The sequence below is a fragment of the Mytilus californianus genome, unplaced genomic scaffold, assembly GCF_021869535.1.
Source record: "Mytilus californianus isolate M0D057914Y unplaced genomic scaffold, xbMytCali1.0.p SCAF_3, whole genome shotgun sequence".
NCBI lineage: Eukaryota > Metazoa > Mollusca > Bivalvia > Mytilida > Mytilidae > Mytilus > Mytilus californianus.
Window position 1 is genome coordinate 45107271 of NW_026262679.1, and position 12631 is coordinate 45119901.

General features: G+C 29.1%; 1 protein-coding gene across 3 annotated transcripts in view; it reads right to left on the bottom strand.

Annotated features, from left to right (window-relative positions):
* Positions 1 to 242: 242 nt before the first annotated feature.
* Positions 243 to 12631, bottom strand: part of LOC127734665 (uncharacterized) — a 28268-nt gene continuing 15879 nt past the window's right edge. For 2 of the 3 annotated variants that reach the window (XM_052244658.1, XM_052244657.1), the window contains 2 exons: positions 9848 to 9938; positions 243 to 8635 (listed from right to left, as the gene is read on the bottom strand). In XM_052244658.1, the coding sequence (XP_052100618.1) occupies positions 8513 to 8635; positions 9848 to 9938 (214 nt within the window). In that variant the 3' untranslated portion in view covers positions 243 to 8512. The remainder of the gene's footprint in view (positions 8636 to 9847; positions 9939 to 12631) is intronic. The other variant, XM_052244659.1, reaches the window with a different exon arrangement.

The window sequence follows — 12631 nt, forward strand, 5'->3', positions numbered from 1 at the left end:
AAAAAAATGACTCGAGATATTAAAGGAGTTTGGTTAGGTGTCACACTGACATAGATTTTTAAACCAAAGATAATGCCAAAAAGTAGTCTCATATTGGAAACATTTCATACAGAGCTATAAAGACTAGATACAATCTTTTTGCACCATGGTTGATGCTGACAATTGGGACACATTTCTTCATCAGAGACCATTGCACTGTTCTGCATGCTATCTAAAATAGAAGGCTAATAATCAAACACCAATCACTCTTCAAACTTTTATTGTTTTTGTAACATACCATTTTCTGGAATATTTTTCAATGGTTTGTACTTTTTTCAGCTTTTTCCATTTTTATCTCCTTCCGCTTTATACACAGTACATGTAAATAGCCCATTTGTTCTCAGTATAACATGTTCTAGATGGAATTTCACAGCTAGATCAAAAAGTCTTAATTTAGCTGAAATTTCCTCTATAACTTACTTCAAACCAGAACAAAATGGTTAGTTCATGAACATTAGTCAAGTGGTATTGACTCAAATATCAATGATGTAAAATCATTTCACAATCTACAGAATTAACTTTTTTTTACACTGTTTTGATGGTTTAACAATTCTGTCTGTAAATTGCATTGTCATTTTGTTATATGAACAATATTTGTAATAATATTATAACCCCAAATTGGAGCATTCTTTTCACTTTTTTGGTTGAGAAACATTTAACTTTCTCATCAAAATTTTTAACATAGCAAACTAGACATGAGCATTTTAAAAACATAAATTATGTGACATATGACAGGAAATTTGCAAACATTCACAGCTGATTTTTGATTAATTTGAAGTTTGAATAATAAATTAATTTCTAATTAGCTTCCACATACACCGATAACCAAATACTATTTTCACAAGAATTAAAAAGCAGCATAAACTATTACTTGTAGCTACAAAAATTTTTTTTTTTAATCTCCTAAACTTTAAATAAAAAAAAAAAGTACTTTGGGAGTATTCAAAATTTTGAACATATTTTACTCCAGTTTGTTTTTTCCCTATTTTTTGTCAACAATTATCAAGGATTATTATAAAAGCAACATAAAAAGCCATGTACTAAACAATTAAATGTACAACAAATATGCATTTTCTAATTCACAACAAAACTTTGTTTGATATAAATTAGGATTTTTGTTAAATCTGTCTGTGATTGTTACCACATTTATAATACAATTCTTTGGCCTGGAACTGTTATTGGTTAAGTTAATAAAATTATATTTTTTGCAATTCAAAAGTGGGAACATTTTTTCTTGAAAAGTGAGTACAAAAAAAATTATTGAGCAATTAAAATCACTCAAATTTTTCAACCAATTATTCAGAATTGTAATACTGCATACATATTTTTTTTTACATGTAAATGCATATCAAAGCAAAATGATGGACTTGCATTAATGTGTGTTATTTTCAAATGTATTCCATCCCTCTAACAGTCTACATAATAATTTCTAAGTCTAATGGCCAATTGTCTTGAGCTGAATTTCTTTAAAATATTCAAGGTATTTTTTACATCAGCAACTGTTCCATTTGTTGACCTTAACAAATAGCATCGTTCAATCTCATTTCTCCAAGTGACTTATTCCCCAAGCTATCAAAGCTTATATTAACATCACATTTATACATTAGTGTTCACCGAACACAAAATGAGAAAATTACCAAAAAAGAATGCTATGCTGAAAAATCCACCATACAAAATGGGTCAATTCATACAAAATTAAGGTTTATACTACAATGAATATACATTCAGATAACTTAATATGAACCCAATGTGCGAAACAGATGGTACGCAACCATCCAACGAAAAAAAATATTTGTGTTTATAAAACTTTCCTCCATTTATACACACATGAACAAGAATCAGTGTTTTTCTGTAACAGAAGAATCTATCAGTTGCAGGTCCCCCTTGACTGAGTTCATCAAGTAAAACTGAAGAGTGAAAAAACTCAGATTTATTGGTTTAAAAATTAATATTAAGCCCTATTGAATTGTGTAGAATGTCAAATTGATTAATCACAAATAAATTACTTGTATTCAATGGTCTACGGCATTGTGGATAAATTTAATCAAAAATTGTCCAATGGTTAATTTTTTATATATATAAAAAAAATAATACAAAATTGTATATTTCAATTTAAAATAAGGGCATTAATCTAAGTAAATGTTCAATCTGCCAAAACAAATATTTTTTTTTTATATAAGTGGTCATACAGAATCATCTCTGAAAATTGCAACATATGAAAACCAACACAGATTCTGATTACTCTGTGACAGATCAATACCGATTCTTGTATCAACTTCTAAACATTAAACATGACAATGATCTCTGTGCCTTTATTGATGAAGTGAGAAAGATTTCTCATCTTCTACAGCTTTGATACTTTAGAAGATTGAAGAAAATTTCGTCTCTATATGCATCAATGTAAAATTCTTATAACACATCAACCATAAAGATGTGCATAGATTTCAAAATGTCGGCACCAATATTTATCAACAACATTAAATAATATTTTTTTTATGCTAAACATTAATATTTTACTTTTTAAATGTAAAATCATGGAATATGGATTTTGAGGGTGTAACATAACAATGACAAACAGATGAATAATGTACATACATACATACTCCAAACTTTCTTACATAAACTAAAATGATGAACACAAAACATTGTTCTGGGTAAAACTATAACAGATGCCACCTCCATTCATACAAAGAAACCATATTTAATGGCAAATATTAAATTTTTTCTTCTTATATATACTTTGTTTTAAATTGGTTCAAGTTCATGGCATTTTAAGGACCACAGCACACTGAAATATTTACATTCTCTAAACAAAAATTGCAATGTTTACTTTTTATCATTTTTTAAGCAACTAGACATTTTTGGTCAATTTGTAAACCATTTGTTCACTTTTCAGTCTGGTGAAGGCAGAAACAGAACATAGAAACTATGTCCAGGACTAACTAAAACTTAAAATTGTATCTTTTTAAAAAAGGCTTTACATTTTTTTATCAAGTTTTCATTCCCTATATTCTTTGAAAAGGGAATCTCGGACAAGAAGAAATTTTGAAATTTTCCAAAAGGAATATGACGACAGACTTTTACTAGTTTCAACATATTCTTTTGTATATTTTGTCTGAATTTTTTTTTAAGATAAAAAGTCATTCATTTCAGTGTTATAAAAAAACAATCATGCAAGTTATTTCTGTATGAAAAAGTAAAATATGCTTTATGATTATTAAGGATAAAAGATGGAAGGATTCTACTGGGACTTATAGGACTATATGGTTGTATGAGTTTAAATGAAATCTAACGATGAATTAATGTAAATATACATATAAATGATTTATTCTTTTTTTTTCCATTTTTTCTTTTCAGATTATGGATTTACGATCAAAATTCATGACTTCTTTAAACGTAAAGCATTAATAAACTGCTTTGATATAACCTATTCAAAACACCCAACATTCAGTGTAAATATGTACATATATATCTGCACAGACTGATATCAGACATTTAATCATATAGTTCATAAAAAAGAAAAAAGCAATGTTACATGAAAGTTAACACAAATTTTCCCTGTATAAATGTAACTTTATGTTGGCATATAAATGCAATTTTATGTTGCAAAATTCAAATTGCTATTCCATAAATGCAAGTTTCATCCCCTTCCACAAAAAGTTCATACAACTTGCGATCAGATCTTCTTAAACTATTGAAGTAATGTCCAGTCATAATTCCTAATATTTTTATGTAAAACAGAATATTTGACATGTCCCTCCCTTACAAAAAAAAATAAAATAAAAAAGAAGCTGGAGTTGCTTCTTTTGTCCAGTCATATTTCTTCTTTTAAAGAAAAACTAGTGAATATAGTAAAATAGTACTGTCAAAAACCCATACTACATAAAATTGAATGCATGTTTCTACCATGACGGAATAAACACTAATCATTTTAGACATCAGCAACTTCTTCTAACAAACAACATAGATAATATATTCTCCGACTTTGTCATAAGGAACAAACAATCATATAATCAATGTTAACACCAACAAATTAAAAACTATCTAATTTTAACATCCTGAGAAACATGCAATCAACTTAGCTTTAGGTTATAGTTGTTTACACAACTACTTGCAAAGAAAAACAATAAAATTTAGATACAATCCTAAACATTATGTAAATCCATACAAGCCACTTTTTTACTAAGCATTAATATTTTAAAGTAAGCTTTTTTTTTAACTGGTTGTTTATTTTTAGCAGTTTACACCTGTTGCCTTATAATCATAGCCAGTTTTGGTTAAAAATTTATCGTTTGAATGTGTCTGTTTATTCACGTCTGATTATCATTTACATCTGGTTATATCAAAGCAACATCTGTCTATAAATGACTAGAATCAACTTGACTTGGTCTTATTCATTTCTTACATACTTCCTATCTGCTTTAAAGCTTTCCTTTTTTAATGGTTAGTTTATATAAAAATAAAAAATACAAAAACAATTGACTAATAATTTTAGTTCTTTTATGTACATTTAATTTAAGAAGAGAAATCTTGTATACGATCTCCATTCATGCACATGAACACTTCTTAAACATGTTTTGTTCATTTTAAATGCAATTACTGTCCCTGTAAAACATATGTGATCGGGATTTGTTCATCGTGAACTGCATTTTTTTTATTTATTTAAACAGAGATATCATGTTATACAAGTGATGTAGATACTTAACATAACCTTTGTATAATATTTATATTTACTATTTATACATAGAATTGAGATTGCAAAGAGGTTTAAGCTTTTGATATGGGTTGAAAGCCTCATAATGACTTTGAGATGAAGAAACAGTAAAAAAAAACCAAAGTTCCTTTGCTTGATTTGGGTTTGGTTATTAAAGTCTGTGTAGGGAATTTGTCTCATGAATTAATACACCATATGCCCTAATTTTTGTTACAATTTTTCTGTTTGTCTCAACACTTAAAAAATAACCTTGAATGTGTTAAGATTCTTGTGCTTGCCTCCATGATATGAATGGAATTGTCCTCCATCTGGTTTAACAGTTAAACAAGCTTGAAAATAAGTATTTTTTCCATGAACATTAAAACTGACTTGCTTGTAGTCATAGAATTGACACCCACACTTAAATACTAATATGATCTAGGAACTGCTAATCAATACTGTTTGGTTCCAAACCATCTAGACCTAGAGTTACTTCATAACATCCAATAATGTAAAAAGAAATCAACTTTTTAAACTTGTTGATAATATAAATAATGAGAATACCAATTAACAGATTAAAAAAAAGGCTCTGACCTGGTATTAAACAGGACTTGGATATTTTGTATGTTAAGCACACATCATTCATTTTAACATGATAAATCTGCATTTGTATAAGAGCTAAAACAACAGAGAACTTTCAAATGTTTTCCTTTTGCAGCTCTTACTCAGAAAACAAAATAAAAAATCTTTTACAAACTTAACAATCTTCAGACAACAGAAACAATTATTAAATAAATTAATCACAACCCCACATTTATACATCACACAAAACCCAACACTCATACATCACACACAAAACAATTACACACAACATTTACCATGTTTAAGATTATTTCTAATACTATCTAATACTACTTATTAACGGATATTCATTTTACAGATATAAACAGCAATGCCAACCTTAATTCCCGACTTGTTCTTATAATAGGTTTTTTTTAAATACACAAAATTTAAAATACCTTTACAATTTAACATCATTTTAACTTGAAATGTAAAGCATGTCACTATATATATATATAGCTACTTTTAAATGACATTTTGTAAGTCTGATTTCTACCATCATTATACATTTTGTATAATATATTATCAAACTACACTTATTGAAGTGTTTTGTTATGTCAGCCTTTGCCATTTTTTGTACACCATGAAACTTGAATGAGCTGGTATAACCCATCTGACCTTTACGCTCACTTATCAAAGGATTGGATGACACATTATTCAGCAATTTCCTCTACACACTTTGCTCAGCAATGGTGGTCATCTTGGACTTTAATAGAAACTTAATGGAGAAAAAAAATCACCTTTTAAATGTAAAACGAAGAATCGGTGAAATACTTTCCCAAGAAGAGGCATGTTTTCCCCGTGATCCCTTCAGTGTAAAGTAAAGTTTGATTCAGTTGAGGATTTTCCAAATTGAAACCCATCCTTTACATTGAATTTCATATTACTTTTGAATGGTTCTACTCTGGCCCATTTGAAATAAGCATCAATCATAGAAGGAAAATTAATAGTAACAGTGAGAAAGAAATAAGAAAGTATAGAGAAGAGAAAGAAATAAGAAAGTATAGAGAAGAGAAAGAAAAAAGAAAGGCGTAGAGTTTCTGATTCTTTGAAATATTTATTTAATAAAGAAATAAGGTTGGCATCCCATCATTTTATCTCACTCACAGGTACTGGATATGATAGTAGACCCTGGAGTTGGTTTCAGTAAAAAACTTACGACCAAGATTGATCGTTAGTATACTGAACTGTTCATGACATAAGATTGATCTTAGTCAAAAGTTTTTTGGTGAAACCGACTCCTGATGATTATGCTGTTTAAATCTTATCTTTTAAACTATATACAACATATTATTTTATTTTAAATTTCAACTATGCTATCCTAATATTCTTTTCTTAGTTTTCAGGCATTCTTATTTATTCTACACACAAAGTTTTAACTATTTCATTTTAAATTTTAACTATGCAATCTTATCATTCTTTTCTTAGTTTTCAGGCATTTTTATTATTCTATAAAAGAAACTTTAACAATTAAAATGAAAATGTTTTGATATCCTTTGGTTTTGCATATCTTTAAACACCTCATCAAAAATATTTTTGATCAACAATTTGTTAATTTTCCTAATTAGTACAGTTAAGGGTTTTATTTCTCCTTAATTGTTTAACAATTATTAGAAAGTAAAACCACAACAGCAAAGAAAGTGGCTTGTACTGGATTATCCAGTATACAATTCAAGATGAAAAAATTGTCACAAAAACTTTTCTTTTTGGTCTTTCCTGAATAAACCATGTTAAGATTGTAATTTCTGAGAGAAAAATCACTGATTACTTGTATCATCATTGACTATGGTGTTTCAAGAATCTAGTCATCCCAAATACTTTGAGTAACCTTTGAGAATTTACAAATAAACTTCCAAAATTTCCAATGAGTACTGAAAAAAAAAACAGTTGTTGAACAACACTAACAAAATTTTTGAACATCACCACAAGTCATACAATAAAATGGTGCATAGCTATAATGGCACACTTGTTATTAATATAATTCCTCAGTATTCTTTGAACACTGATAGCATTAAATAAAACATGTTGAAAATCAAAACTAATAACTGAAAGTAACAATTATGAAAATCAAGGGAGTATTAATAAAAAAAATCTACACACACACATATATATTTTTTCATTCTGTAACAGAATTTTGCTCTACATAAACTTGGCAACAATTGTACAAGAGGCTCTTTAACAATGAGCACTAGAATGTTAAAGGTTCAAGGAGTTTAAAATGGAAACTCTTCATTTAACAACTTCATTATTTAATGCGTAAGATTCATTTTTTTCCTTCTATTTTCTTTAATTTGCAAAAAATCTGATAAACAAGAATGTTCCATTTCAAACTCTTTAACTTTCAATAATTAACTCTTCAGACAAATATCAAATGAATTTCCTTTTGGCTAAAACCTCATTTCTTATCTTCTATTTATCAATTGTACAAAAAAAGACCCCCAAACTTGCACTTTAGTACTATACATTTTGTTTTAAAAATCTGAATAAACTTCAATATACTACAAACATTTGTTTAAAAACAATTTTATATACATGAACTCTCCTGCAGAAAGTGTTTTTAAATATTTTCTATAACTTTCTATGAGCAAAGAAATCTACAGTCACAATCCAACACAGAATATTACTTATCTTTCCTGAAAGAACTTGTTTGCCAGAAACAAGTGTGTAAATTTTTTTGCCATTTAATTTCTATTGTAAACTTACAAAACCGTTACAGTGATATAAAAAAAAACACATATTTATAAATCTGATCTTTAAACAGGAGAGTTTTAATTTCTTTAATGTTATACATGCATAAATCAAGAACAGGCTGTATTTAATCTCTTATATGGAAATGAAAGTTATCTGCAAAATGATTAATAAGGTAATAATATTTCAAAATGACTGAATACAATAATAAATCTTTATAAATGAAACTTTGCTGAATGGTAAGAACAAGCTATAAAGCTGATTTAAAAAAAAAAAAAAAAGCGTAAATTTTAAAACCTTGTTCCAAATTATGCATTTTTTCAATGAATATTTTATGAAGCCTCTTTTAGCCAAATTTTATACATTTGTGTTGTTGACAATTTTGATTGTTTTAAGAGTTAAAGATAAACATAGGATAAAGTTCAAAATGTTTTATCACTGATGCAGATATGTAAATATTATGTACACAACTTAATTTTCATTTTTTTCTGTTAATTTTACGGATTTCTGCTTGGATCCATTTGTCCTGTAAATTTTCCTTGATTCAACAAAAGTATTTGACTTCTCAGATTTTAATATCTTTTGTTTCTGTCTCTACAAAAAAAAACATGTGAAAAATATAATGGATTATGATAAAAAAAAATTTCAAACAGATCCTGAAAAGGTAATTATAATATGATATATGACTAATTAAATTCCATTCCATAAATAAATGAAATCAACATAAGAATGCAACTTAATAAGAAGACTTGAGCCAGCAAACAGTGCACTATATATCTAAAATAATTAGCTAAGTTCAACTAACCCATCATTTTGTAAATAATTCATGGAATTAAAATTCTGATAATATGCAAACCTTCAGTATATGTAAAATATTTTTTCTACCTTGATATTGAGTGGACAAACCATATTTTTTTATCAGACTGACAAACACCAACAAACAGGTGGGGATAACAAGAATGTGTCCTTAGTACATGGATGCCCCACTCGCACTATCATTTTCTATGTTCAGTGGACCATGAAATTGGGGTCAAAACTCTAATTTGGCATTAAAATTAGAAAGATCATATCATAGGGAATATGTGTAGTAAGTTTCAAGTTTATTGGACTTCAACTTCATCCAAAATTAACTTGACCTAAAACTGTAACCTGAAGTGGGACAGACTGACAGAAGAACAGACACATAGACCAAAAAACATAATGCCACTAGGTGGGGCATAGAAAACATATGCAACCATACTATTAATTTGTTCACTGTTAACAATTCAGGCTGAACAAAATGAGAAATGACTTAATCTAGCAGTAAACTAAACATTTCAAATGTATGATGAAAATCTAATTGTTTTATTATTAAGCCAAAAGTCAGAACTTTGCATTGTTAACAGCATCACAGAGCCATACATCCCTAACATTCTTTCATTATAATCAAAGACTGCATAAATAGTGGTCTTATTCAACCTTCATTTGCATTGATTTCTGACAAAAAAATAGTGTTCTCACTTTGCTTACACTTCTATTCCCCAATCCAAACTCTCATTTAACAAGTGAGCTGTGTCAACCTCATGCAAGTGCACGTATACATGTACATGTATAAAGACTTTGATTTTGGAACATTCAAATACGAAATAAAAGATGAATTTTGGTCTGTTTTGTAGGGTTCTTATATCAACTCAATTTGTTACAGACTTTGCATAGAGATTTTTTCAACCCAAAATAGGTTAACAGATGTATTCATATTCATTTGAATAAAGTTGATTTCTATCCGACACAGCTCAAGTGTTCTTAACAATACCTGAAGGCACTTACCTTACTTTGATTAGAAAGCTGTGGAAACTCCTCTTCTTGAAATTCAAAATAATCATCAACATTTTCTTTGATATCAACTGGTATTTCAGAACTGTAATAACAAATCAATATCCATGAATGGTCCATTTCAAAGTTAGTCAGAGGAAACAAATTACCAGCACAAAATATTGAATTACATGGCAGATAGGGGCAGGTTCATGTAGGCATCTTTGGCTTTTAAGTTTTTGCTTTGAGCATTCCTTATGAAGGTAAATTCAGAGAAAACCTTCACTAAATTTATAAAAAAAAAATCATCATTTTCAAAAAGTCAATCTATCCAGTATCGAACATTAATTGATTTTATTTTCCAGATGGTAAGATGGTACAACAAACAAATATGACATTTTAACAATTATCTATATTTTTTTTGTACTTGATGACAGATAAAATGTTGTTGGTCTGTACGATACATGCTGTCAAATGAATGTAAATGTTGCAGGTAGAAAAAATGTGTACATGTTTGTTGAGATATCCAGTTAAACATATACAAATGGAAGGCAACATTTCATGAATAGGAAAAATTAGGAAAATGGTTGTTTCTTTTATTTTCTCAACAAAAAATGCCAATGAAAATCATCAAGGTATGCATATAAACTAGGGGCTATTTTGTGTCGCTCACCTTGGTCTATGAGCATATTCAACAAAGGACACTCTCCAACATTGTAGACGAGAATAGAATTCATGACAAAAATCTGTTTTGTTGATCTTGGATTGCTGATCATTTAGTCTGTTTAGTTTCTCTCTATCTTCTTTAGTTTTTGCTCAAAACACAAAAGAGGGTAAAAAAAATCCTCATTTAAAGGCAATCACTCCTATAAAGAGTGACAGTCTAATAACAATATCGGCAAAATTTGACTTGTTAGTAGATTTTGCCTTGCTGATCATTTTTGTGATTTATAAAGTGTCTATTTATCTATTATACTTTTTATCATATAAGGCAAAATGCAAAAAAATGGTAACATTCATCACTAAAGGGCAATAACTCCAATAAGGAGTCATCGGACGATTTCCTCCATATTGTCTAAATTGTAGATCTTGTCTTGCTGATCATTTTTGCTTATTTAAGTTTCTATCTATCTATTATAATTTTTAAGATATAAGGCAAAAATGGAAAAAAAAATGGTAAATAAACTTAAGTTCAAGAACAGAAACATTTTTCCATTTGTAAATGGGCATAACTCTAGAACGGTCAAAGTGATGCCACCAAAATTCAATGTTGATCTGTATGTTGTAGTAATAAGCAAATGTGTATAAGTTTCATAACATTTGGTTGAGGCAAACTTGTTAGAGAACAGAAACGAAAAATTCAGCAATTTTTCCATTAGTAAAGGGGCATAACTCTAGAAAGGTAAAAGTGACACCACCCAAATTCAAACTTGATCTGTGTTTTGAGGTAATAAGTATTGTGTATAAGTTTCATAACATTTGGTTGAGGCAACGGCAGGGGCATAAAATAAACAGCTGCGCCATGAGCGCATGATATGCCCGTCGCGTTTTCAAAGAATAAAGTTCAATAACTTCTCAATGTCATATCAGAAATTTATAAAAAACTAAAGGGAGGTTATCTTAATAGATATAAATCAGTTGACAAAGTTTAATGAAAACTGGTAAAAGCATTTTTGAGTTAGTGACCGAAAACTGGAAAATCCACCTTTTTTTAATGAATAAAACCCCACAACTCGGACACATAAAATCTAAAAATTTATAAAAATCAAAAGGGAGCTCATGCCAATAGCTATAAACAATTCACCAAAGTTTCTTGCAAATTGCTGAAAGAGTTTGTGAGTTATTGTCAGAAAACTGGAAAATCCCCCTTTTTTTAATGAATAAAACCCCAAAACTCGGAAACGTAAAATATAAAATTTATAAAAAACGAAAGGAAGCTCACGTCAATAAATATTAACAATTCACCAAAGTTTCATGCAAATTGGTCAAAGCGTTTTTGAGTTAATGTCCAACATGTTGACGACGGACAACGGTATGCCATAATACGTCCCTTAAACAGGCATATAATAATGGTAAAATTTGTCATTTAAGGACAATGACTCCAATAAGAAGTCGTTTGACAATTTTGACGTATATGAACAATTGGTAGAGCTCAACATTCTGAACATTTTTGCCCGGTCAGATTTTCTCTATTTATAACGCTTTCAAAATAATAGACAAAACTTGCATTTTACCCCTATGTTCTATTTTTAGCCATGTCGGCCATCTTGGTTGGCAGGCAGGGTCATCGGACACAATTTTTAAACTAGATACCCCAAGGATGATTGTGGCTAAGTTTGGATGCCCCAGTAGTTTAGAAGATGATTTTTGTAAAAGTTAAATGACAACGGCGCCAAGTGATGAGAAAAGTTCACTTGGTCCTTTGGGCCAGGTGAGCTAAAAATAAATGAAGAATGTGTCCATGGGACACAGATGCCCCCGCTTGTAAATATACAAATTCACCAATTTTCTATTTATTAAGGGACATAACTCAAGAACAGCGAAAGTGACGCCACTCAAAATTGAACTTGATCTGTGTTTGGTGGTAATAAGCATTGTGTACAAATTTCATATTTGAGTGAGGCAAACTAAAGTTAGAGAACAGAATCTAATTTTGAGATGTACGGACATGGTGGGGGAATAAAAACAGAATAGATATAAAAGCTAAACATGAATATTTTTAATTTGGCCTCATTAAATGTCATATATCACCTAATGAACAACTTTGTTCTATATGAGTTTTCACCTAAAATTACATTT